The sequence below is a fragment of the Globicephala melas genome, chromosome 15 (genome assembly GCF_963455315.2).
Source record: "Globicephala melas chromosome 15, mGloMel1.2, whole genome shotgun sequence".
NCBI lineage: Eukaryota > Metazoa > Chordata > Mammalia > Artiodactyla > Delphinidae > Globicephala > Globicephala melas.
This window is the reverse complement of record NC_083328.1, coordinates 82,369,395-82,393,974: the sequence shown is the minus strand read 5'-3', so window position 1 is coordinate 82,393,974 and position 24,580 is coordinate 82,369,395. Positions and strand designations below refer to the sequence as shown.

Genomic DNA, 24,580 nt, shown 5'->3' with positions numbered 1-24,580 from the left:
AACTTTGGAATTTGCAAGTTTGGTCTTGAGATGACGTCTCTGCATCTGCTCCTGTTTATAGACTCCTGCTTTTTAATTTTTTTAAAAAAATAAGGGAAACATCGAACATATACAAAAGTAGAGAGAATCATATCATAAACCCCCATGCATTCCTCACCATCTTCGGCAATTATCAACTCATGGCCCATCTTCTTTCCTTCTGTTCCCTCAACTTCTCCTGTCTCGGGGATTATTTTGAAGGAAATGCCATACTTCATGAATACTTCCATGTTTATCTCTCAAAGACACAAATTCTTCAAACAGCAAAAACAAGACCGTTATCCACCCTTAAAAAATATTCCTCAGGGCTTCCCTGGTGACGCAGTGTTAAGAATCCGCCTGCCAATGCAGGGGACATGGGTTCGAGCCCTGGTCTGGGAAGATCCCACATGCTGTGAAGCAACTAAGCCCGTGTGCCACAACTACTGAGCCTGCGCTCTAGAGCCCACGAGCCACAACTACTGAAGCCCGCGTGCCTAGAGCCCGTGCTCCACAACAAGAGACGCCACTGCAAAGAGAAACCCGTGCGCCGCAATGAAGAGTAGCCCCCGCTCGCCACGACTAGAGAAAGCCCGCGCGCAACAACGAAGACCCAACACAGCCAAAAATAAATAAATAAAAAAAAATATATATATATATATTTTGCGTTTGATTATTTGATTTCCCTGAGATGCAGTTTTTATTTTTATTTATTTATTTATTGGCTGCATTGGGTCTTCATTGCTGCACATGGGCTTTCTCTAGTTGCGGCGAGCGGGGGCTACTCTTTGTTACGGTGCACGGGTTTCTCATTGCGGTGGCTTCTCTTGTTGCAAGCACGGGCTCTAGGTGTGCGGGCTTCAGTAGTTGTGGCGCACGGGCTTAGTTGCTCTGCGGCACGTGGGATCTTCCCGGACCAGGGCTTGAACCCGTGTCCCCTGCACTGGCAGGCAGATTCTTAAGCACTGCGCCACCAGGGAGTTCCGTTATTTTTTTTTTTTAAAGTCAAGAAAAATGCTTGATATTTCAAAATAGGGAGTTTGTTTTGCAGGACCCTTCCAAGCTGCCCAGTGAGTTCTCAACGTTTCAATCCATTGTTACTGTTGTCCCGTCGATGCTCAGAATGCCCCGTCTCTGGCCTGTGGGAATGCCTCGCTTTCATGGCCAGGGGTCTTCATAATGGGCCCTGCCCTTTGCCTTCCCTTCTTGTTAAATCTCCAACCCGCTGGGAGCCCTGTGGGGCCACAGCGCTCACCTCAGAGTGTCCCCTGGCCTCTCTATCTGCTTGTGGTTGACAGATTCTGCTCTGTTTTCTCTCTGAGTCTTTAACAAACTGGGTCTTGTGATTTATCCAGTTTGTTAACACATCAAATGGTTGTAATGAATTTCTGAGCGATGCGGGTGCTTCGCAAAAGCAATAAAGCAAAAACAAACGAACGATCCCAACTCCCCGCCGTCCCCAAATCCCAACTACCTTCTTGTCCCAGGGGCGTGACGGCCATTCCTGCCCCTGAAGTGCACTTGTTCGCGGGCACCGTCTGCATCACTCGCCCGGCATTACAGCTGAGTTTCGTGGCCGCCCTCCACGCCGTAGGGCAGTGCATGGATTTCTACGCCCTGGTCCATGTCATCTGGCTGATTTATCTGCTGAACCTTCACAGAGAACAGCGGTCACTGAGGTCTGGCTCAGCTACTGTGGTTTCCTGGTCAGTCTGATGATCTTCCAGTATTTTCTGTGTCTCGGGCTGCCTACTGCTCTCTGCAAAGTTAAGCCTCCTCGCAGTGGTTGAGAGTCCGCCTGCCGATGCAGGGGACACGGGTTCGTGCCCCAGTCCGGGAAGATCCCACGTGCGGCGGAGTGGCTGGGTCCGTGAACCATGGCCGCTGAGCCTGCGCGTCCGGAGCCTGTGCTCCGCAACGGGAGAGGCCACAACAGTGAGAGGCCCGCGTACCGCAGAAAAAAAAAAAAAAAAAAAAGTTAAGCCTCCTGCCCGCCACAGGACTCTTCAGGGGAAACGCCAAGTTTTGGCAAATGCCGACTTTGTCTGGACACATCGGGCCCTCAGGTGGAGGAGCAAGGATTTCGTGCCTTGGTTCCTTTCTGCAGGGAGTTTGCTGCGCTGAGGACTCACAGGGTCTCGGAGATGATTTGGCCCAATACCCGGGCCATCTAGTTCTAGGGGATGACCAACCACCACTGACTTGGACTGAGAACAGAGACCAACCCACCAAGCTAACCCAGGCTTGCCTCAAGTGGAAGAGTTGGTCCAGCTCTGCCCAAAAAAGCAAATGAAAATGAAAAGAGAAGGAAATAGGGGGAACGACGCCCTTGTCACTTGTGCACACCCTTCACTTCCCACCTCTTTTCCCCACAGCAACCCTGTTAGCCTGAGCCAATTACACACCAGCATCCCCATCGCACAGGTGAGGAAGCCGAGGTCGCACAGAAAGGGAGCACACGTCGCTCCCCAGGCTGCGGCCACCTCTGGACTGAGGGGAATGGCCCTTGGGGGCCCAGGCCCAAGGAGGACCCGGTCTGCGGACTTGGGCCTGGGTCATCTTTTCCTTGGATCATCTTGTCCCCATGCAGTAAAGGGTCCAAACCCTTGCCCTGAGTAGAATTGACAGCCTCTGTTCTCTTCCTGGGTACCAGCTTCTGGGCTTGCGCGAGTGTTGTCCGCTAGTGACCCTCCCTAAGAACGTCTCCACCGTCTCCATCCTGTTCTCTCCGCTGAGTTTCCCTGGCCTGTCTCTCTCCTCCTCGACTCTTCCCAGCACTCACCTCTTTTCTTCTTTGCATCCCCTCTTCTCCTTTCTCTACCCCTCGCCCTCAATCTCCACCTTCCCCTCTCTTTTTCTCTCTGGTTCCCCCCTCAGCTCCCCGTTCCTTACCTTCCCCTCTCTGCACAGTCTCATCACCCCCCTCCTGCCTTCACCCCCCCTTTTTCTCCCAGATCAAGGCTGAGGGTTTTAGCCCATCCACACACTCCTCTCACCCCACAGCCTTGCCCAGCCCCTGCCCCTGCCCCCCAAAGTGGGGAGTCCACCCGGGTCTGCCCCCTGCAGATGGAGCCCGGGTGGGCAGTTGTCTCCAGGAAGGACCCCTGGCACCACGAGGCAGACCCGATCAAGTTAGCCGTCAGGGGTTAGGGGGTTGAAGCAGTTCCCAGCATCCTCTGAACTTAAAGTCCTTCTCCTGACCGCGAAATCATATCCAACATCTTAGTTATCCCATATAACTTGAAAGAAGCATTAATAGAACACAGACTCAATGATCTTTAGAAAAATAATGAAGACAAACAGACAATTGCTCCTTCCTTTACAGATCACCCATGGACGGCCATCACTACAGAAATACATGCAAATCTCATTAAGCGGTTGTATATCTCCCAGACTTTGCCAAGAAGCCAGATGCCAGTTTGTTACTCTGTGAGTTCCGAGGGTGTCCGAGCACCTCCTCGCTCGGGAAGCTTCGGAGCAGGCAGGCGACTGAGAACTTGGGACGCACCAAGTGTCATTTCCGTCTTGCTTCTTTGCCAACCTTCTTTCCATTTCATCTTCTTGTAATCACCCAGACAGTCCTCAGCGAAGAAATATAGTTACCAGGTTCCAAGGTCTCAATCTAATTAAAAAATGCTTGCATCGGAGAGAATTTTAATTCATAAGCATTATTCTGATGGGGCTGGGAGGTTGGAGGAGGATTTTTCAATAGCGGATTTAAAATCCAGAGATCCAATTAGATACCAAATCCAAAGTGGATGGCTGATTTGCAAATCAGATTTCCAAGGGTTGCCTCAAAGAAAACCCCTCCAAAATTTGGATTTTGTCAGGTAGCCCTTACCCATCCCAGAGTGAGCACTCCGTGTGCTTTTCGGGTTTGCCCTTCTTGGTCTAGACAACGTCCGTCTTCTTGAAAACTGGCTGAGTCTTATACGAGAGGATGTAAGCGTAAGTTGTGGCGATGGTCCATGTTTTCGTTACCTGCATCCACCTCTCGCCTTTTCCTTGAATTCCGTCCCGTGCAAAATCCATTTTTTCATTCATCCATCCATCCATCAAATGCTGATAGACCCAGACTTTGTGCCTCTCCCCCTCCTTGGATTCCAGAGTTCCACTGGGACAGCGGCTCTCTCACCACCTGTGGCTTGGATTCGCGATTTGAGTGGGTGAGGGGGCCCCGGGAGGCACAGCACACTCTGTGACCTTTGAGGGTGCCTAGTGACCCCTGGAAACTCACACAGTGTTCCTGTCCTAAGTGCCCTGCCAAGAAGATGGGGGCAGGGAAGATCCCCTGTGATGCTGCGGGAGGACAAGGCTCCCAAGCACTCAGCCTCGCTGGCTGCAGGGGGCTCCTCGTGGACACCCATGACCGCAGGTGGGCAGCCCCTGCTGAGGACCACAACCCCTTCCTCCTGTCTTTGCAGTTGACTTCCTGCTGCTCCTTGTGGTCTCCCTGCAGTGACAGGTGTTTGTGGACGAGAACACAGCATCAGTGAGGCTGCAGGCAGGGGACAATGTGGACAGCAGCTGAGAGCTCAGGCCTGCCGACCTCACCCAGCTCGGCCCCATTCCCAACTTCATCTTCTGCCAGTGAGACCTGGGCTCCTGGTCCTGGGTGCCTGGTGGGTAGGAAGTCTCCCCCCTCTGCCCAGCATCGCGGGCCCAAGAATTCCTTCCTTTGGAGATGAAGTGACTATGATTATTTTTTTTAATAAAAAAATTAAATTGACATATAATTTACATATAGTGAAACGTCCAGATTGCAATTATAATATTCAATCAACGTTGGTGGGTGTGGATCAGGGCACAAAACACTTCCATCACCCCAGAAACATCCCTTATTCCCCTTCCCAGTAAGTTATTTCAGCAGGCAACCACTGACCTGACTTCTGCAGCGCAGGGTAGTTTTACCTGTTCTAGAATTTCATCTGAATGGAATTGTATGGTATGTACTTTTTTTGTGTCTGGCTTCCTTTACTCATCGTCGTAGTTTTTAGATCCATCCATTTTGTAGCATGTTTCGGTAAATCATTCATTTTTATGGCTGAGTAGCATTCCCTTGTACGAATATTCCATATTTTGATTACCCATCGAGGAGTTGATGAACATCTGGGTTGTTTCCATCTCGGAGCTAATATGAATAAAGCTTCCGTGAACATCTTTGCACAGGGTTTTGTGGACATATGTCTTCATCTCTTTGGATAAATATTGAGGAGTGGGATTGCTGGGTCATGAGGTAAATGCACATCTAGTGGTTTAAGAAGCTGCTAAGTAGTTTTCCCAAGTGGTTGTATCATCTTCTCTGAATCCCTGAGTGCACTCCTTCCAGAAATATACCATATGTTGGCCGGGTCCCTCGCATGTGCTACCCACTCATTCTCGCATTCGAAATTATTTATTGAGCACCTATCATGTACCAGGCACTGTTCAAAGCACTAGGAATTCAACAGGAAGAAAACTCTCTGCTATTATCCCAGCAGGCTCTTTTTTTTTTTTAAAGAAATTAATAAATTTATATGGACAAGCAAAGGACGTAGGATATCCAAAACAATTATGAAAAAAGAAGAACAGAATTGGAGTTGAAGACTTTTGTGCTACTGGCAAAAGGCTAGATACCTAGATCAATGGAACAGATGGTTCAGAAAGGATAATCTTGTCATCAAAGGTGCTGGAACGTGTTTGGATATGTCCATATCCAACCCCCTCCCAATGCACAAAGAAACCCTTTATCTGTACTTCGTATCATATACAAAAATCAACTTGAAATGGATTGTAGACCCAAATGTAAAACTCAAAACTTCTATTAAAAAAATAGGAGAGGGCTTCCCTGGTGGCGCAGTGGTTGAGAGTCCGCCTGCCGGTGCAGGGGACACGGGTTCGTGCCCCGGTCCGGGAAGATCCCACATGCCGCAGAGCGGCTGGGTCCGTGAGCCATGGCCGCTGAGCCTGCGCGTCCGGAGCCTGTGCTCCGCAACGGGAGAGGCCACAACAGTGAGAGGCCCGCGTACTGCAAAAAAAAAAAAAAAAAAAAAAAAAAAAAATAGGAGAAACTCTTTGTGACCTTGGGTTGGAGAAAGATTTCTTAAATAGTACACAAAACGCAGGAGCCACCATAGGAAAAAGTCAATAAATTGCACTTCATCAAAATATAAAATATTCTGCTCTTCAAAAGACACTGTTAAGATCATGAAAAGATAAACCACTGACTGAGAGGAAAGATTTGCAAAACACGTGTCTGATAAGAATTTGTATCCTGAATATATAAAGAATGTCTGTAGCTCAATATGAAGGAAGCAATTTTTAAAATGGGCAAAAGAATTGAACAAACACTTAACCCAAAAAGATAAGAGAATAAGAATTTTTTGAAACGATGCTCAACATCATTAGTCATTAGGGAAATTCAATTTAAAAATTAAAGTGAAAAAAAAATTAAAGTGAGATGCCACTAATACACTTATTAGAACAGTTAAGATTTTGAAAATCCGCAAACACCAAAAACCTGACAATACCAAGTCCTGGAAAGAACGAAGGTCAATAGGAACCCTCACACGTAGCTGGGGGGAAGGCAGCGTGGTAGAGCCACTTTGGAAGACAGCTGGGCAGTGTCTTTTTACTTTTTTTCAGCGATAACATTTAACTTCTATTCTGATCCTACAAATGACCCTTACTTGCTGTAATTTGTAAAAATAAGAAAATCATAAACAGAAAAAAGATCGTTGCAATTTCAGACATAATCTCTTAAAATTTTAGCATTTTTTCTTCCAGTCTCTTAAAATAATTTTTATATAGCAGAGATCATGTCCTATAAGCAATTTTGTATCCTGGTTTCTTGCTAGTAACAGCCTCCACGGATTGATCATTTACCACTGACTTGTTTGTAAGCATTTTCTCATGACTTCAAAATGCTTTGTAATCATGATTTTAAATGGCTACTTTATATTCCATCATTTGAATATGTCCTAATTTGCTTAATCAGCAATGATCTAGACATGTAATTATTTCCATTGTTTTGACTATTATAAAGTGTATATTAAAAAAGTGTATATATTTATTGAAGTATAGTTGATTTACAATGATGTGTTAGTTTCAGGTGTATAACAAACTGATTCAATTATATATATACAAACACACATATGTATATAAATGTTTATATATATTCTTTTATTGAACTATAGTTGATTTACAGTGTTGTGTTAATTACTGCTATACAGCAAAGTAATTCAGTTATACATATATATATATACATTCTTTTTTAAAAAAATATTCTTTTCCATTATTGTTTATCATAGGAGTTGAATATAGTCCTCTGTGCTATACAGTAGGACCTTGCTGTTTATCCATTCTATACATAAAAGCTTACATCTGCTAATCCCAACCTCCCACTCCATCCCTCCCCCACCCCTTCCCCCTTGGCAACCTATATATTCTTTTTTAGAAGGTATTGAATATAGTTCCATGTGCTATTCATTAAGACCTTGTTGTTTGGCAGGTTTCTTCTAACGTTAAAGGTATGTTTGCCATGTGACCCAGCCATTCCACTCCTAGGTATTTACCAAGGGAAATGGAAACTTAGTTCCACACAAAAACCTGCCCGTGAAAGTTTATGGAAGCTTTGCCTATAATCCCTGAAAACTGGAAACAACCCAAATGTCCATTAACTGGTGAGTGGCTATGTCATTGTGCAGCCATAGCTTGAGACATCACTCAGCAATAAAAAGGGATGACTGACACACGTGACCACACAGGAGGACTCTCAACGCATCATGCCCCCCACAAAAGGTGACATGCTGCCCGGTGCCGTTTGCATGGTATTTTGGGAAAGACAATGCTATAGGGACAGAAAAGAGATCGCTGGTTGCCTGGAGGTGGGGTAGCGGATTGCTACAAAGGGCATAGGAATGCCCTTCGAGGATGATGGGAATATTCTGTACCTTGATTGGGGTGGTGGTTCCAGGACTGTATGCATTTGTCAAACCTCAAAGAACAACACCCTTAAAAAGGGGGATGTTACTGAATGCAAGTTGCCCCTTGATAAGCCTGACGCTGTGAAGGACCCTGGCCTCATGGAGCTTCCCGTCTCACGAGCACGGTCATGGGTCTCGAGGGTCTCCTGCTAGCTGCATTTCTCTCCCCTCCTCTGTTTTCTGCAAGTCCTTCTATCTGAAGATGACCTGTGGGAGGTACCTTTGTGTCTGTCTAATGATATCCTCTTTCTTTTTCCCTCGCCTCTTCAATCTTCCAGCTCCTAACTGGACAGGGTCAAAGTCGCTGTTTTTCGGTATCATTTCTGGTTTGTGCTTTGCCTGGTGTTTATGGCGGGAACGACACGGATCCACATCTTGGGTGCCGGGTACCTGGTGGCCTTTGGATACTCCATGCTGCAGGGGAGCCACCTCCTCCTACAGCCTGTGAAGATCACTGTCTGGCCACGGGACTGCCCGGTCGCCTACTCGGCTCTGCTGATTGCTGTGAAGACGTTCCTGTCGGTACGACATAGTCCTTCTTTCAAGGTGGCTCTTTGTTTTCCTGGCCTGACTGTCTTAATACCCTAAAAAAGGGACTGCCAAAATCAACAGTCATCTTAAAAGGCCTTTTTCAAAGATCTGTTTACCAAAGGTGGAAACATGTAAAACGATCCCCCGTGTGTCACGCACGACGCAGGCTGTGCTTCGCGGAGTAGCTTTTGTTGTTGAAGAGCTCTGAACCCAAGGAAATCAAGAGGGAAAGGAAGGATGTGCAATAGAAAACACGCTTCATGATCTAGCTAATCACCTGGAGATGATACCCCAGCGATCCTGGGGTGTGTTCACGGTGCTAGACCGTGGTAGCGTGCACATTTCAAAGGGCAAAGTAGAATAACACGGAACCGAGTACATTAATGCAGCAGTTTGACGGCTAGGAAAGTCATGGGTCTGAAACTGGAAGGGGTCTCGAGAGATTATTTGGTGCCTCCCTCCCTACCCCCGTCTTGTGTTGGTAGGACTTAAGATTTCCACATGAGAGAGGCAGACAGAGAAGCACCAGAAGAGGCCAGCCCGGTACCACCTGCTAGTCTAGGAGACATTTGGGACGCCCCCCCCACCCCCCATCTCCAGACCCCAGTGCTGGTTCTTTGCCTGATTGGCCATCCCTTGGGCACAACTTGCACAGGCTCCGGACGCGCAGACTCAGCGGCCATGGCTCACGGGCCCAGCCGCTCCGCGGCATGTGGGATCTTCCCGGACTGGGGCATGAAACCGCGTCCCCTGCATCGGCAGGCGGACTCTCAATCACTGCGCCACCAGGGAAGCCCTGGAGTCATTCTTTGGAGGTCTCCAAGCCTCAGGTCATCATTCAGAATATTGGTCCTCATTGGCCCCAAAACTTCTGAGTGATTGCCTGTCCAATAAACTAGCTTTTACTGTAATGGTGACAATCGTATCCCCAGTTTATCTTATTGCATCTCCACGGGCGGGGATACCACCGTGTCCTTTCGTATCATACATCTTAGGACTTTATCTTCTAATGGCTAATAGGTCTTCCTTTATAAAACTCACAGATCGTGAGAGCAGGAAGGAGTCTTCGGAGATGGCGTGGTGACTTTGCTGATGAGAACATTAGGAACGAGGGGAGGGAAGGGCAATAACCCTCCAGGGCCCACACCTTTGCTCACGGCCACTCAGCTGCTGACGCTCGGTTCCTCTCGACATGGAAGCTTCTTCCATGGGCTCTGGGGAGGAGGACGATTGGGCCTCTTAGGCTGAGCAGCCAATTCTGCTCTTCTGGGGCACCAGCAAACTCGAGGTTACAACTACGGAGACAAATGAAAGATGCCACTGAACAGCGAGGCCACGCCTGGGACGGTGCAGACACGGGCACGGCGAATCTTCCACACTCTTCCTCTCTTGCAGGTCGGCGCATGTGTGTACCTGGAGGCTTTACTCATCTCCCACGGCTGGCTGGTCCACAGTTTCGGCCTGGACTGCACGGTCCCAGGGTACCAGTTAGGTAAGTCCCCCAGTTCAGCACAGCCAGTGCAGAGCCCGCCTGTGTCGTTAGGAAAATAAGATCAGAGGCACAGAAGAGTGGAAAGAATCGTACAGTGGTCACCCCCACTGCCCCTAGATTTACAGGTTATTTTGCCACCTTTTACTCTTCCTGTACTTGGGTGTGCGGACATATTTTTGTGAAATCACCAGGAGGAAAGGTGCAAACACCAAGACGTTCTCCTACATAACCACGTTCTTTTTTTTTTACATCTTTATTGGGGTATAATTGCTTTACGATGGTGTGTTAGTTTCTGCTTTACAACAAAGTGAATCAGTTATACATATACATATGTTCCCATATCTCTTCCCTCTTGCGTCTCCCTCTAACCACATTCTTATCAGCTCATCCTGAGAAAACCAACTCCGGCTCCCCAGTCGCCTAATACTCAGTCCACGTGCTAATGCCCCCAGTTGCTCCTAAATGGGTCACGACAGCTATTTCTATCATTATTATTATTTGGACTCAGAATCCAGTCCAAGTTCACGGGCTGCATTTGACCGTGTTGCCAGACCACTGTCTCACGTGACATGGAGGGAAGCCCCGGTAGAAATTAAGAGACCACCATCCTCTCGGAGAAAATCCAGGGACCAAATGAAAAGAAGAGAGAGAGTGGGACTCTGCCTTGCGACCCGATGCCAAGTCAAGGGCACGGCACCCTCCAGCCAACGGCCTCTGGGCTTCGGGGAGTTTCCCACCCTGAACCAAGAGCCCTGCACCGCAGTTGGCAAAACTCCAGCCACGCCGCTGACTCCCGGGCTTCGGGCCTGTTTAGAGAGGGAAGAGCCCCGGGTTCTGCCCGACTGGAGCTGTCAGCGGCTTCCTCTCGTGAACGGAGGAAAAGGAGAAACGTGTTTATTTTAACTCTTGCCTCTGAGTGACATCTTCGGCTCGGCTCTCCCTCTCTCTCTCTCTTGGTTTGTCAAGAAAACATGCGAGCTCACATATCTCATCTTTCACAAACAAGTCTGGCGCTCCGGGGCTTAATGCTGTGGCCACGGAGACAAGGTTTCTGAACATCCCAGCGAGACTGAGGTGGAAGGTTCTCAAGCCCCTTGGATCACCTCTCCCCCCACCCCCAGGCATCAGCTCCCTGTTTACCCCGGGCTCTGCCTGAGTCACCCCACAAGGAACCGGGAAGGGGAGGTTGCGGCTCCAGGGAGGTGCTGGTGCAGATGGGGGGTACCTCACCTCCTGGTGAGGAGCCCCAGCTCTCCCCATCCGGAGCGGTGGCCACACCCCAGGCACTGGCCACAAGACTCCCAGTTTCTCCTATCTTCCATGCAGCCGTCCCAGAGGATGAAGCCTGTGATCCCCAGAAAAGGAAGTGGGGGTCCTGTGGGATGCCATGTGTTTAACCTTCCTGCTAATACAGCGACGGATATTCCTGAGTTATTACCACCTTTACGTGGTAGCTGATCTGGACGCTGCCAAAGCCTTAGCGTCCAGGTACCAGGAAACCCAGGAGAAAGGCGTCAGATGTCAGGGGCTCGATTAGACACGAAGGAACATTTAGTTGAAAGATTACAACCCTTTAGAACTCTCAGAGACCTCGGCCATCTCATCTCACCCCTCCCCTCGGCAGAGGAAGAGATGACAGTCAGAGTGGGTCACCTGCCTGGGGTTGTCCATCTGGCCAGGACCAGAGCAGGACAGATGCCGCCCCTCCAAAATAATGCCGCTTCTTCCCAAGTCTGGGATCCGGTCCTGGTCATTTCCTTGGGGCCTCAAATTGTGTAGGGCCGTGAGATCCTAGGAGGTACTGACTTGTAAACACAGAGGAAGGGCAAGGGCAAAGGACCAGCTTCTCTCTCTGCCGACAGTAACCCCATGGCCGTGAGGGACCAGGCTCAGCTCAGAGTCGAAGGGGAGGTTGGCCGACTTCTGTGCAGAGCCCTCCCAGCCCTGCAGAGGTCCGGGGCTTTGGGAACCTCTCTAGGGACCCCTGCTCATCCGAGTCTCAGGCTTCTGTCCCTGTTTACGTAGCTGCTTGACCAGCTTGCCCTTTGGCCCCTTCTAGTGACAGCTCCTCACCTGACATAAACAGATCAACCACCAGCCCTGGGGGCTACTCGCCTTCATTGATGGGAGTGACATTTGTGCCAAAGGGAAGGGACAGGCTCAGCCCCAAGGGGTCCCACCCTCCGTTTCCGGAGTGCAGGCTAACATTCTAGAACGCAGATGCGCCGCTGAGCGCACGGTCCCCTCAAACTCCACTGCCTCTCACCCTGAGACCCACCCAAGCGCGGCCAGTCTTCCGGCAAGTTGCAAGCATCCAGTCCTATACAAAGTTTCCACGGTTTGTTGGGTGTTCTGTCCTCAATCTGTTGAGCTAAACTTGGTCTTGATGTTCTGGGGGCTTACGCTCTTTGGGGAGAAAGGAGAAAAGAATTCATCTTGAGCAGCCGGCTCGAGCTGTCTTGTTATACGAATTGATGTATGATTGACGCATGTCATCTTGACTTTTAGTGCAAAACCAGATTTGCCAACAGAATGTACAAAGACTTTCCCTAGATGTTCCCTATAAGCTACATATAAGACACATATGTAAGATACTTAAAATGCACATAAGATGATTTCTTAAATGTATTTTTTTGCCCACACAGGGGTGCTGAGCTCTGGGCACTGTCCTTGAGGGAGACATTGGAACGCCGTGACGAAGACGAGAAAAAAATAAGACGAGAAAAAATCCCGATGGGTCATCACGAAGCAGTTATGTTGGCTTTTCTTTCTTCACCCTGGAAGCATGGCCCTTGCAAAGGAGCTGCCGTCTTATCACTTATTTCTTTCTTTGTTATAGACTTCCCCTTTTTCTTTCTTTTTCTTATTTTTGAATTTCACCAAGAGTAAAAGCCTCAGACTGGCAACGCGCCATTGCTCAGAGTATGGGGCAGTAACCAGCTGTGAGTGTGGGTCAATCAGGGGGTGGAGGCAGCAGAAATTGCAGGCTGATTCCTCCAGCCCTGAAAACAAAGGCCGGGCTCTTGAGTGTGATGGGAACATGAGCTTCCCCTGGAAAGGTCCAGCCCCTGATGTAATTCTTAGACGAGGAGGTGATGCTTTCTTTAAGCTCTTGGTGGCTCAGACTTTCTGCTTTGGCTAAAGTCACTGTTCCCCCAAAAGGCCATTTGCCTTCTTTGGTCTGAGCCTTGGTTCAGGCTGTCCCTGGCTAAGAGGGGACACCCGCTACCCTACTCAGCCCAGACCATGTTGCATCTTCCAATGTGCTACAACCCATGCACCCCAAGTGGTACCCAGGAAGGTTTTCAGTGGTCACGCATGTATGAATTTTTCGCTTAAAGGTTACATTATTTATCTTAATGCACTTTGGAGGGGGGCATATCTAGACCATCCAGTGAGTGACTTTAAGGATATATTGCTTAGGATGAGACGAAGTTGTAAAAGTGAATGGACTGTAATCAACTTTAAAAATTAATTAACATTGGGGAAATCACGATGTGTGCATGACGAAGTTGGTGGAGCTCTGTTTTGTTGCCTGCTTAAGTCTACATTCTCAAACTATCTGAGACCAGCGAGACCCCCAACTCCAGCCCCTCAGCTGCCCGGCCATCCTCTGCGGTTAGCGAACCCCCTTGTGAAGCCACTCCGCCTTCTGAAGCAGAGAGAAGTCAGCCCTCGTGCTCCTCCCACCATGGACCCCATGCACACCTGGAAGAGGATCCCATCCACGTGGGCGCCTGAGACACTGGTTGTTGGGCGGGGGCTGGGGGGTGTCGCCCTCTTAACTAAGGGAAAGGTAAGAGGGGATATCGAGGCATCTCTTCCTCTGCCTCGGGTTTAGGGAAAAAGGCAAGCACGGAAACCAACAGAATGGCAAAGGTGTTCTGACCGCGGGAGAAGAGAAGGGCTTTCTCTGTTTGTCTTCAATTGCCGGGATGGAGAAAATCAAAGCGAAGCAAAAGAAAATTGCTGCTCTGAAGCGAACCTGCAGGAGTCCTGCCCACCTGGCGGTTAGCGCGAGCAGCCTTCCTTGAGAGGAAGGGGCCGCTGGGCCCTGCGCCCCAGGTGAGCTGCGGCATGTGACCTGCCCCGGGGCTTGAAACAGGGACAGTAAACTGAGCCCTCTGCCACCAGCACCTTCTCCCTGAAGCCAGCAAGAAAATGGGTCTCTCCCTTCAGAACTAGGGTATAGAGGTGTCTTTTTGTCTGATGCACCTGAAGAGTTTAGATTTAGAACAGTGCTTTGAGACGACATTCTGAACCCCAACTGAAGTCCCAGAAAGGACCCCTCCCCTTTTGCAAAATAGAAACACACCTCGCCCAGAAACTGTTCTATTTGATCGGGCGCTGGACCTCTGGAAATCCGTGGATTACTTAAACAGCATTTTCTTCCTTTCAGTTTTGAGATTTTTTTCAGAAAACATGACTTTCCCAAAGGGCCAGGTGGCTAAAGATGAAAGGCGTTTCATTTTTTATTGGTCACGAATTAGATAAAATACCTTTCAAAAAGTTCTTCCTTTTCAATTGGACAGGATTTGCTCGCTCTTTCGGTTGAACAAGTTGAAGAGAATAATGTCACCCCTTGGCTACCAACCACTAAGACGATTCCGTTTTATCTAGCAATTTATATGCAGAGTGTGATCTGTGGTTTAACCTTCCTAATTGGGGGAGACGCTGTCTGAATTAGTGACAAGACTGAATTATGGTGCTTTTAAGAAAAGAGATTCCATTTTAGTACTTTCCAGTTCCTGAAACCATTAGAACTGTTCTCCCCAAGTACCACCCAGCACAGACCTCCCTGGGAATCTTGTCGGCTTACGTGCCGGGCAGACTTGAAAACACATATTCTTATACATTTCCTTTTCAAATCTTATTTGCACTAAATGATTTGTCCAGATGAATCATTTTGTAAGGTTGGGGGTGGGGGGGCAGTTAGTAGATATTCAATGAGCTGATTTCTTCAGTAGATGATTCAGCCCTGATTCATTTTTAGAATAATCACAGCGTGGTCCAGGGTGGGAATGGCTGATGAATTTGGGTTCCGTCTTTGTTGAGATGATCTCAGTACAAAAGAAAATGAAGAGGAGAAAAAATAGTGGCAGCCTTGGATGAAGCATCCTTCCAGTAAGTTGGGACCTAAAGCAAGGCCCTTCAGGAGACTGAGAATTGGGGGCCCGTTGGAACCCTCCTCAGTTCCAGGGTTCCCTAAGATAGGCCCATTCTCTAGGAAACGCCTGTCGTTTTAGGCAGCAAGGATGTGGTAAGGAGGCAGGCAGTGGGCTCACGCCTGCTGCCCCAACAGGACGCAAGAAGCCGTGTATGTGCCTTTGGGGACAGTGGAGGAGCAGGGTCCTCTCCATCCGCCAGGGCAGCATGGGGCCGATCTGTAGATGATACAGGACCAGGGATGTGGAGCTTCTGCAGCCAAGGAAGTTGGGGATTTGGAGATTCCATGCTAACGAGGTAGATTGATAGTGAGGGGAGACGGAAATCCACAGGCCTCTAATGTGAAATGTCAATACTAATACATCATTTAAATCCAGTTAGGGAACCAGGTAGACCTGTTTTGACAGAGTTCCCTTCCGTTGTAGAAGGTGCTGGAAGGGAGGAAACCCCACACATAAAATAACGTGCCCACCAGGTCGAGGCGCCCATCGTGTCTCCGACGGGGCCAGGCCTGTCCTGAGGTCTGTGGGCAAAGGGGCGGAAGGGCACTCGTTCCAGGTTAGCAGCTATGGCTTCCCTGAGACTGACAGCGAGGAAGAAATGCCAGAAGAAGGAAGCGAGGCAGAAACAACAGATCATCGGCCAAAGCTCAGAACGGCTTTTTTTCCAGGTAACTTTTCTTTGAATTGGCTTTGAGCTACTGCAGGCACAGGAGACGCCTCCTGTGGGCTGAATGGTCCTCACAGAGGATGCTCTTTCCTTAGACGCTTCCATGGGCGCCAAAGGCATGGCTGGATCCGCCCGCGGTGGACGGGACTTTGTAGAACAACGGCCTAGAACTTAACCTGAGCCCGAGTTTGTTTGGGGATTTCTAATTCTCAAAATAACAACGAGTGCTTTGGAGACCCACCTCCCTGGATGCTGGGTGCTCGTTAATGTGAGATCAGGGTGTGATTCTGAGGGTATCTTCCCCACCGAAGGGGCTCCCTGCTGGCTCTTGGGGGAAAGTGGTGGAATCATGAGGAAGCCAGTTAACGAGTCCTTCTGTATCAAATTGGTCAACTAATCTTCTTGGTATAAATGACTCCCATTGCCACCGGCACATGCAAAACCAAGTGGAGAACAAGGGCGCTTATCTGGAGATGTCAACCAATATCTTTGGGGTATTTCAGGCAAGAGGATAAGTTATTTGAAGGTGTGTCTTAATCTCCTTTACCATGTCTATGCATGTGTGTCTCTGTGGCATTCTGTTATTTAGGGTTTTTTCTTAAGTGTACATTTTAGTTGAAATTAATTAATTACTCCAAAAAATACTGAAGGAAGAGCAAAAAATCCCATATATTACTTACTCTTTGCTCCTGTCTTAAGGGATGCATTTTTCAATGTTTTTGCTTTGTTTTGTTTTTTGGCAAAGCCAGGGCTACTTAAAGCAGACACGAGAAAGACCGTCACCCGTTTTAGCCTTTATACCAAGCAGCACTGTCTTTTCCGGGAATGAGGAGCGAGATCATCCAGTGAAATTCCGTTTGGGTTTGACTTTGATGTTCCGATGTCTAGATGCAACTTTAAACATCTTTTAAATTCGCAAACCGCTCCTAAGAGCCTTTTCTCTTCTGAAAGGAAATTACTTGGAACAAATATGACATTGATTTTCCATCTCCCTTGATTAGTCTCATTCGGTCTGATTTTTATTATTTCAGGCTTACCAACAACGAGAATATACAGTTAGTGATGGTTCTAATTAGATTCTTTGACCTTTAAGGAAGAAAAGAAGGGTCTGGGCCCGGCGATGCCTGAAATTGCCGGGGAACAGAGCCGGGTTTACGACGGTCTCCCCGCAGCTCGCACGTGACGTCTGGACCAATAGAGCCACGTCTGCTCTGAGGATGGAGGAGGGATGGGGAACCCCGGGGGGAAGAGAGGGCCCGGCGGTGCCACCCTGGAGGTACTGTCGACGGCAAAGTGGGGCTTGTGTGGTAACTTGGATCAATAGATGGTCGACTAGGAAACACTGGCGTCAATCAGTTTTGGCTGGTGACTGGGTCCCTTGACAGCAAGTGGAGTGTGGAGGGAAGATGGGGACATGGGTGCACGTAGGAAGAATGGGGGATCTTTTATACACGCTGATGGTTGGGTTGGGGTGCCTCATGGAGGTATCCTTGCCGCTTGGACAATGGGACATCTGCTGACAGGCCAACTTGTTATTCTGAAATATTAGGGGGAAGATATGCATTTTTCCAAGCCTGTTTTCCGTAATGGCTTGACCTTTGGAATGCATTGACCAGACCCAGGGAGAGAGAGATATGTGGTCTGTCAGGTGTCCAATCTTTCCTAAGTGAGGCATTCGCTGGAGGTAAGCCCTGGACCCTGACCAGTAGTGGTCAGGAGCCAGTACAAATCTGAAAGGCTTTCCTCTTTAGATGGACCTGCTCTGGGGAGCGTCTGCAACGAAGATCAGGTGGTTAGATACCAGTGCCTGTAGCGAGCGTACTGGCAACCCCAGTAGAGGGCCCGCAATGTTATGTATGTTTCAGGAGGACCGTAATTTCCCTGACCCCATCATCACGCCTGCCTTAGACACACAGACACCCTTACGGGGATGTAACGAACATTTACAAAAAAATGTCAATTGAAAACAGACGGGAATTTCCAATCGCCGTCTATTTTGTTTTCCTTTGGTGATTCAGGAGGTGAGAGACAAGCAACTCGTGAGGCCGAAGTTGAGGCCAGAGCAGAGAATTCAGATGAATCCGGGAGGTTCCCTGCCGCGTCCAAGACAGAAAAACAAAACTACAGGAGGCAAACCACGTCACTGATCAGGGCAGACCTCTGACAAGCTCACTCGGAGATGAAAGTGGGTAGAGTTCAGAGACGAGAAAAAGTAAAACTTGACCTTCAAGAGGAAACTGCTGGACTTCACCAAGGCTTTTTTACCTATGTCCCGCAGTGTCACCGAAGTGAGTAGGAAAAGGGGGTTTCACTGTGGGCTCCTGCAGCCCCGGCCCTTCTCAGCATCAGGTGGAGCCTTCGTTTCCATGGAGAGGTCGCACTTAGAGGCTAGAGTGGGCCCTGGTCCCCTCAAAGGGCTTCTCCCCCTTGAAAAGTCATAATCGAGAAATGTGAATAGGCCTGAATCTTTGGGCATGGAGAAGACAGGCACATGTTCACCCCAAGGTGACACCAGTAATCCCATAATCCCAACCTCGGGTGCCCACCCAGGCCCTACCATGTGCCAGGCACAACCCGCGTACCCACAATGCCAACGGCCAGTTAAAGAGGGGGACAGAGGGCTTCAGTGCCTTGCTCGAGGCCCCGCACCTGGATCGGGGCTGGGACCACCCGGCACAAAGCCAGACCTCAGAGGGGGTCTCCTCTTCTCGCTCATCCCTGCCTGTGGGCAGAGCGCCTTCTCCAGAGTCCTCTCCATCTCTCATCTCAAGTGACCCTTCCTTCAGCACAAGCCCGGGCGGCCTGCAGTCAGACCCGCTCCCATCCCCACTAGCTGGTGCGATCTGGGGCGAATTCCTTCACTCCTCTGGCCCTCGGTCTCTCCATTTGCCAAAGGAGGACAGTAGTAAGAGGACCTGAGTGAGAGGGTTGCTGTAGGATTAAAGGGCCAAACCATAAGATCACACCAGGGCCTGGTACACGGTAAGTGCCTAATTCGTGTTAGCTATTCAGACGGCAAACAGTAACAGGGCGGCCCTCTCCTCGGGGGGAGGAGGGGTGGAGGCTGCCTGAGGGTGCTCAGACGCAAAGGCTGTCTCTGGGGCTCGCCCTGGCGCCCGTCGGCATCACCCGGAGGCCCCACTGCGGACAGGACCGCTACGTCTAGGGAAATTCCTCCCACGCAGCAGCCCCTCCAGACGCGGTTGGTGGACTGGACGGTGTTCACTGTCTTGTCGCTATGAGGCAAGTTGACGAAAAGAAAGAGGGATGCTCCCGGTGGGGTTTCACGGGCTGTTTGGTTCTTGCTGTCTCCCCGCAGGAGGCCCGGCCCAGAGGCTCATCACCACAGCCCAGCTGTCCTAAGTGCTGGGACAGGTGCCACTGGACGATGTCACTGTGGCTCTGCGCGCACTCAGCGGGGACAGCACCCCCGTGTCCGAGGCCCCGCGGGGGGAGCGCCACGGCTGGTGGCGAGCTGTCACTCAGGCAAGCTGGCATCTCTTGCCCTATGGGTTGCTTTTAATTACACCACGCCGACAGCTCTGAGAGTCACCCGGTCTGCTGACGCGTGACTTACGCCTCGCGTTAGCTCCTGGCAAGATGGCTGGCGGCCTCACTGCCCACCCCGGCCCTGCCACCCAACCTCCCTGCAGGTTTGGACTGTGGTGGCCGGCAGGGGCGTGCAGGGCTTCGCCACCTGCGTCCAGAACTCCCGCAGGGGACTCGGGGCCCCAGTGGGACAGCCCCGCGGCGATCCTAGCTTGAGTCCTGAGACGCAATGTGCAAGGCACTGTGTTCCATCTGTTTCCTGTCATGGAAAGTAGACACACCGGCTCTCTCCCCGCCTTCCCCGCCCTTAACCGCATCTGCTTCTCTCACTCTCTCTTTTTTTTCTTAATGTAACGATGATTTGAAATTTCTATATAGGGGAAAAAGGCCACCACAGAGAACATTCTGAGACGCTGCCATGCGCCATCGCGAGAGTCCCCACGAGCTGCCCCGGCCAGGAGGGAAGAGAGGCAAGAGGGGCGTCTGGACAGCAAAGGGTTACCTGGGACACCACAGCTGCCCCAGGAAGATATCCCATTGCCTGGTGAAATGGCAAAGGGAACGGCCACAGGGGATCAGCACAGAAACACCTGCAGCTCCAGGCAGGGCGCCCTGAGGAGTAGCTGGAGGACCTCCGAGGCGGGGAACAGGTCGCCCTCAGCTCCCGGGAGCCTCCCTGCCCTGGGACGACCTCAGGTGCCAAGGGTCCCCTGGGAAACCACAGTCTCTCTGAAGGTCAAGACTGCGTTTTGTGGGCCAAGGACATTTAGAGAGCTGTAAAAGGGACCGTTTTTGCTAATGCCATGAAATTATACTCTGAGTCCGAATAACAGTGGCCCGCGGCAGGCAGAGATGTAATTTTTCTCAAATGTGAAATCTGGCTTTTAGAGAAGTTGGAGGCTGCCCCAGTGGGTGTTGACAGGGCCCCTTTTTCTGGGCATGTTAAGTGAGCCGCACGGGAGCTGTGACCTTGTAAATGGTCCCATTAAAATAGTCACCTGGGAGGCCTGAGTGGAGCAGTTGCCGCCTGCAGACGTGACGGGACGGGGGAGTGTGGGAGGGGTGCTTGGCGAGGAACCCGAGGAAGCTTGTCCCCAGACCATCCAGCTCCTCAGCGGTGGCTGCATGTGTCCTAGACACTGTGGGACAGAGGAGGACAAAGCCGTGGTGATGGCTGTGTGGGCGGAACGGTGGCCTTTCCCTGTGCTGATCCCTTGCTGGGCGGGTCCTGAGCAGTTTTGTGTCGATTAACCCCCTTAGCCAGCAAGAACCCAGGGAGGGTTCGCATTTGACACAAGCGGAAACTGAGGCCAGACAGGCCAGACAGTCGGTGGCTCAAGGTCACGCTGCGGCCGCATTCTGCCGTCTCAGTGCCGCTGCGTCGCGGACGTCCAGGTGCTGTGGGCGTCCAGGTGCTGTGGGCGCAGCCCTGGCTGGTCCACCATCCCAGAAGGAACATCCCATCTTCCCTGCCCGAAAGCTGCCACCTTGACCCCTCCCTGTGTCCCAGGAGCCGTGGCTTCTCTCGCCCACCTTCTCCCCTTTCTCCGTGGCTTCTGTTCCCAGCCCGTCCCCTCCACTCCTCTTAGTGACCCAGCAGCCTGGGGTCTTCTTGGGTCTGCAGAGATCGTGTCCTCCTCCCTCTCCTCTCTTCACCACCAGACTTCTTGTAAAGGGCGGAAGGTCAGTTGCAGCCTCACGCTTCCTCGCCACGACAGCTGCCCTATTTGTCCCTCGAGTTTTTACGGGACCTCCTGGCTTCGGCAGCCTCTGCTCTGCTGGCCCCTCCCCCGCTGCCCCCTTCCTGTCCCTTCTTGCTCTTCCCCAGCGCATGTCCTGAGCTCCAAGCCAGGGCTTCTACCCACTTAGGAGCCCTCTCTGACCTTGCAAAACCCAGGCGCATTACTTCCCTCTCCCCACGGGCTGGTGCCCCGCTGTGCTCCCCGCATGGTCTCTGTTGGCGAAAGCTCTACCCCAAAACTCATGCAAAGCCTTCACAGGCTGTCCAGCTCCTAGTGAAGAGTCCTGGGAGGAGATGCTAGCTTTGTTCTTTTCTTTCTTCATCGCATCCGGTTGGTGGGGGGATGGGGGCGTGGCACCCAGGGCTCTATTTTGAAAATGTCTCTGGATTCCACCCGCATCCCCCCACCCTGTGCCCACGGCCCTGCTCAGACTGTCACTGCTTCTCGCCTGATCTACCAGCCTGTCCTCCCTGCCACCACCTCCTCCTTATGGTTCCCTCTCCACACCGACCTCAACTCACCCCAGCCTGCCCTTGTCGCCCCCTTTTTTAACCCTTCCAGGTCTTTCCTGGCTCTCCAGAATGAGCCTGGCTCGCGAGGCCCCTCGTGACCTGACGGGCTCTCTAGTCCCTGGGCCCCGTGTTCTTTGCGTTGCACGGGATCTAACAACGCATGCCCGGAATGCCCATTCTCCGGGCCTCTCTGCCATTCGTCCTTCCAGAGCCAGCCGAGCCGCCGCTCTGGGAAGCCACCTGGCCCCCTGTCCTCCTCTGGACTTCCTTGCCACTTCAGAAGTGGCTCTCACCCAGACCCCGGGCCCCAGACCCGTCCTCGGGACGCCCCTGCCCCCTGCAACATGAGCGCTGTGAGGACAGGGGCCTGCTGTGTCCATCTCTGTGCCCCTGCAGCCCAGCTCAAGGTCTAGAACACAACAGCCTTTCAGTGTCTGCTGCTGGCTTGTTCGACAAAGCCATGCAGTCTTCATCAACGGTGCAGGAATACATCTCAGACCGTCCCAAGTGATTGCAAATTCCAGATGAGAGGAGTCTGGAATCAAAATCCATGAACCTTTTTTAAAATTTTAGAATGTCCTTTGATGCAAATGCAATCGATTGGTCATCCAAGGTTTTAAAAAATGATGTCTTTGGGGTCTAGAGAGGTCACAGAGATGGTAACGCACTGTCGCTGGGGCCAGCCGGGAGGGGGGAAGAGTGGAGGAGAAGATGATGAGGACACCACCCCCGGCAGGTTGTCCCTCACAGCCAGTGGGCTGGCGAGTCCAAGAGCCGCCCCCCGTCCCCGCCCGATAGCTGCCAACCTTCCTGTTCTATGCCACCCATTCAGAGAATCAAACAGACCAGCAGCTCCAGCAGAAGAGCTCCTTTTAGGATGTTGCCAGCTAGGCATCTGTAACTTAAAAGGCACGAATCATCTGTGACCCAGGTCAGGAACCAGCACCTTTTTCCTGTTCAATGCAGCAGCCCAAACTGCTGTCCAGGTTAGCAAGCTGAGCCAGAAGGTGTTACACTACACACACCAGAAGGCAAAGCAAGTGGTTCTTTGAACTTGATTACTTGTTTGGAAATACTTTACTCAGTAGAGAAATTGTGAGCAAAGGAGCTTTCTTTGCAAATCACGTTATTTTTTAAAATGCATCTGGGGAGCGCCTGTGCGATAGAAAACTTTGTGGTTGAGTGCTCCAGGAAAGAGGAAAATTGCTCCCTGTGTAGAGTTTGGGGAAACACAGTTATTTTTACCTACTGGGTTTTCTCCAGGCCAGGCCACGCCCACCCCATCCAGGGCCGTGAGCCTGTCTTTCCTGGACTTAATGGCAAGGTGTCTTCCTCCCTCCAGGCTGCCCCAACGAGCTGGAGCAGTCGGACAGGATTTACCGGAGCCTGTGGCGGCGGGTGAAGCCGACCCTCGCCTTGCACCAGGCGGCGTGGCCAGCTCGGAGACGCTGTGCTATTTTATGACCATCCTCCACCACACGCTCCGCGCTTCCAACCTCTCCATGGTTCTCCGCATCTTGCCTTTCCTGCGGGCCGTGCTCTCTGTCCCCAGGCCCTCCAGGTGATTTTGGATGGCAGCGATCTATTACACAGAGGTAGGTGCCAAGGAGGCCCCCTCGCAGACCCAGCTCCTGCCAACAGGTGGGCACCCGCCCGCCCGTCTCCACCCCCCGCACCCCACACACCTTCGATGCAACCTCAGGGCAACACACTGAGCGCTCGTGTCCGGTGATGACGCGGCCGGGGGACCCAGAGAACGGAACCCCTAACGTTTCCCCTCCACACTCATGCCCTCCCCAGGGCAAGGTAGCTTTCAAGAGTCAGACACAGGGATGAACGGTGCTCCCACGGCACCTTGCACATGGTAGGCGCACGATAAACATGAGTGGATTTATCCCACATCACCTCTGGCAACGCATGTCTGTATTATTTTAATTTTATTTTGTTTTTTGGCATCTTGGACATAACTTACCAGCAGCCCTTGCTCTCTGCTGCTCTTTCTGACTCGGATGCAACATTTGTAAACTTGAAGACAGCCGGTCCATGAAATTAGTTAGTGCAAAAGTTAAGTACCGGTCATTAGGTTGTTTCTCCCATCACATCATTTTTATCAGCCTGGGGGGATGAATTATGACTCCCCTGCCCCCCAGAGACCTGGACAGGGAGGGAGGGGAGCCTCCTGGCTCTGGGTTCCCTCCTTCAGAGTCACTGAAAACACCCCCAGGGGAAGCAGCCGCCAGTCTGGGCTCTCTCTGGTCAGGCCCCCTAAGCTCTACTATCCTAGCATTTCTGAGCTAGGAAGAAAAATGTGGCTTAAAAAAACTAACAAACACCACTATAAAGAATATTTTAATCCACTGGAAGGAATATGCCTTTAAAAATCTGTGCTACGTTTTGTATATATAAGCAGATTCTCCTAATTACAAGTGAAACCGATGATTTACTGCTTGTAACTGAGTCCAATACAATTTAATTTCCCTAAAAGTCTTCCGACAATTTTGACTTTTAGTTAATACCATCTTGCACTAGAAGGCCTTAGTCTGGATAATCTGTGGGGTTCCACTGGGGCCTCTGGATAGGCTGTTTGGCAGGCAAGCCAGGCCTTGTCTCCGACTGTAGTGAGAGGGGACACCGGGTCTAGAACGACAGGTCTGAGGTCACTGACTGGGGTCCACCCCTCCTCCCTCGGTGTTTATCGGCATTTGCACTATAGCAGAAAGGACCATACTCTTTCATGTGCACGTGGCCTTTTCCTAATCCACCGTGAGTGGGGAGGTCTCCCCCATGATACCCAGTCACTGCCCCGGAATCACCTTCACCTCCTATGAATCCAAGGTGGTTCTCACGGGGCAACCCCTCCCTTCCTGCCCGGGTCTTTGAAGCTCCAGCTGCCGCCTGCAGGGCATAGCTTTCGATGGAAGGATGGCCTTTCAACGC

The 24,580-nt window shown here is 50.9% G+C and overlaps 1 protein-coding gene across 1 annotated transcript in view; it reads left to right on the top strand.

Annotated features, from left to right (window-relative positions):
* Nucleotides 1–8,330: 8,330 nt before the first annotated feature.
* The window catches only part of LOC115844503 (piezo-type mechanosensitive ion channel component 2-like), a 44,462-nt gene continuing 28,212 nt past the window's right edge, over nt 8,331–24,580 (top strand). Inside the window, exons 1-4 of the mRNA XM_060285340.1 lie at nt 8,331–8,504; nt 9,909–10,005; nt 21,853–21,996; nt 22,986–23,093. Coding sequence (XP_060141323.1) covers nt 8,331–8,504; nt 9,909–10,005; nt 21,853–21,996; nt 22,986–23,093 — 523 coding nt within the window. The remainder of the gene's footprint in view (nt 8,505–9,908; nt 10,006–21,852; nt 21,997–22,985; nt 23,094–24,580) is intronic.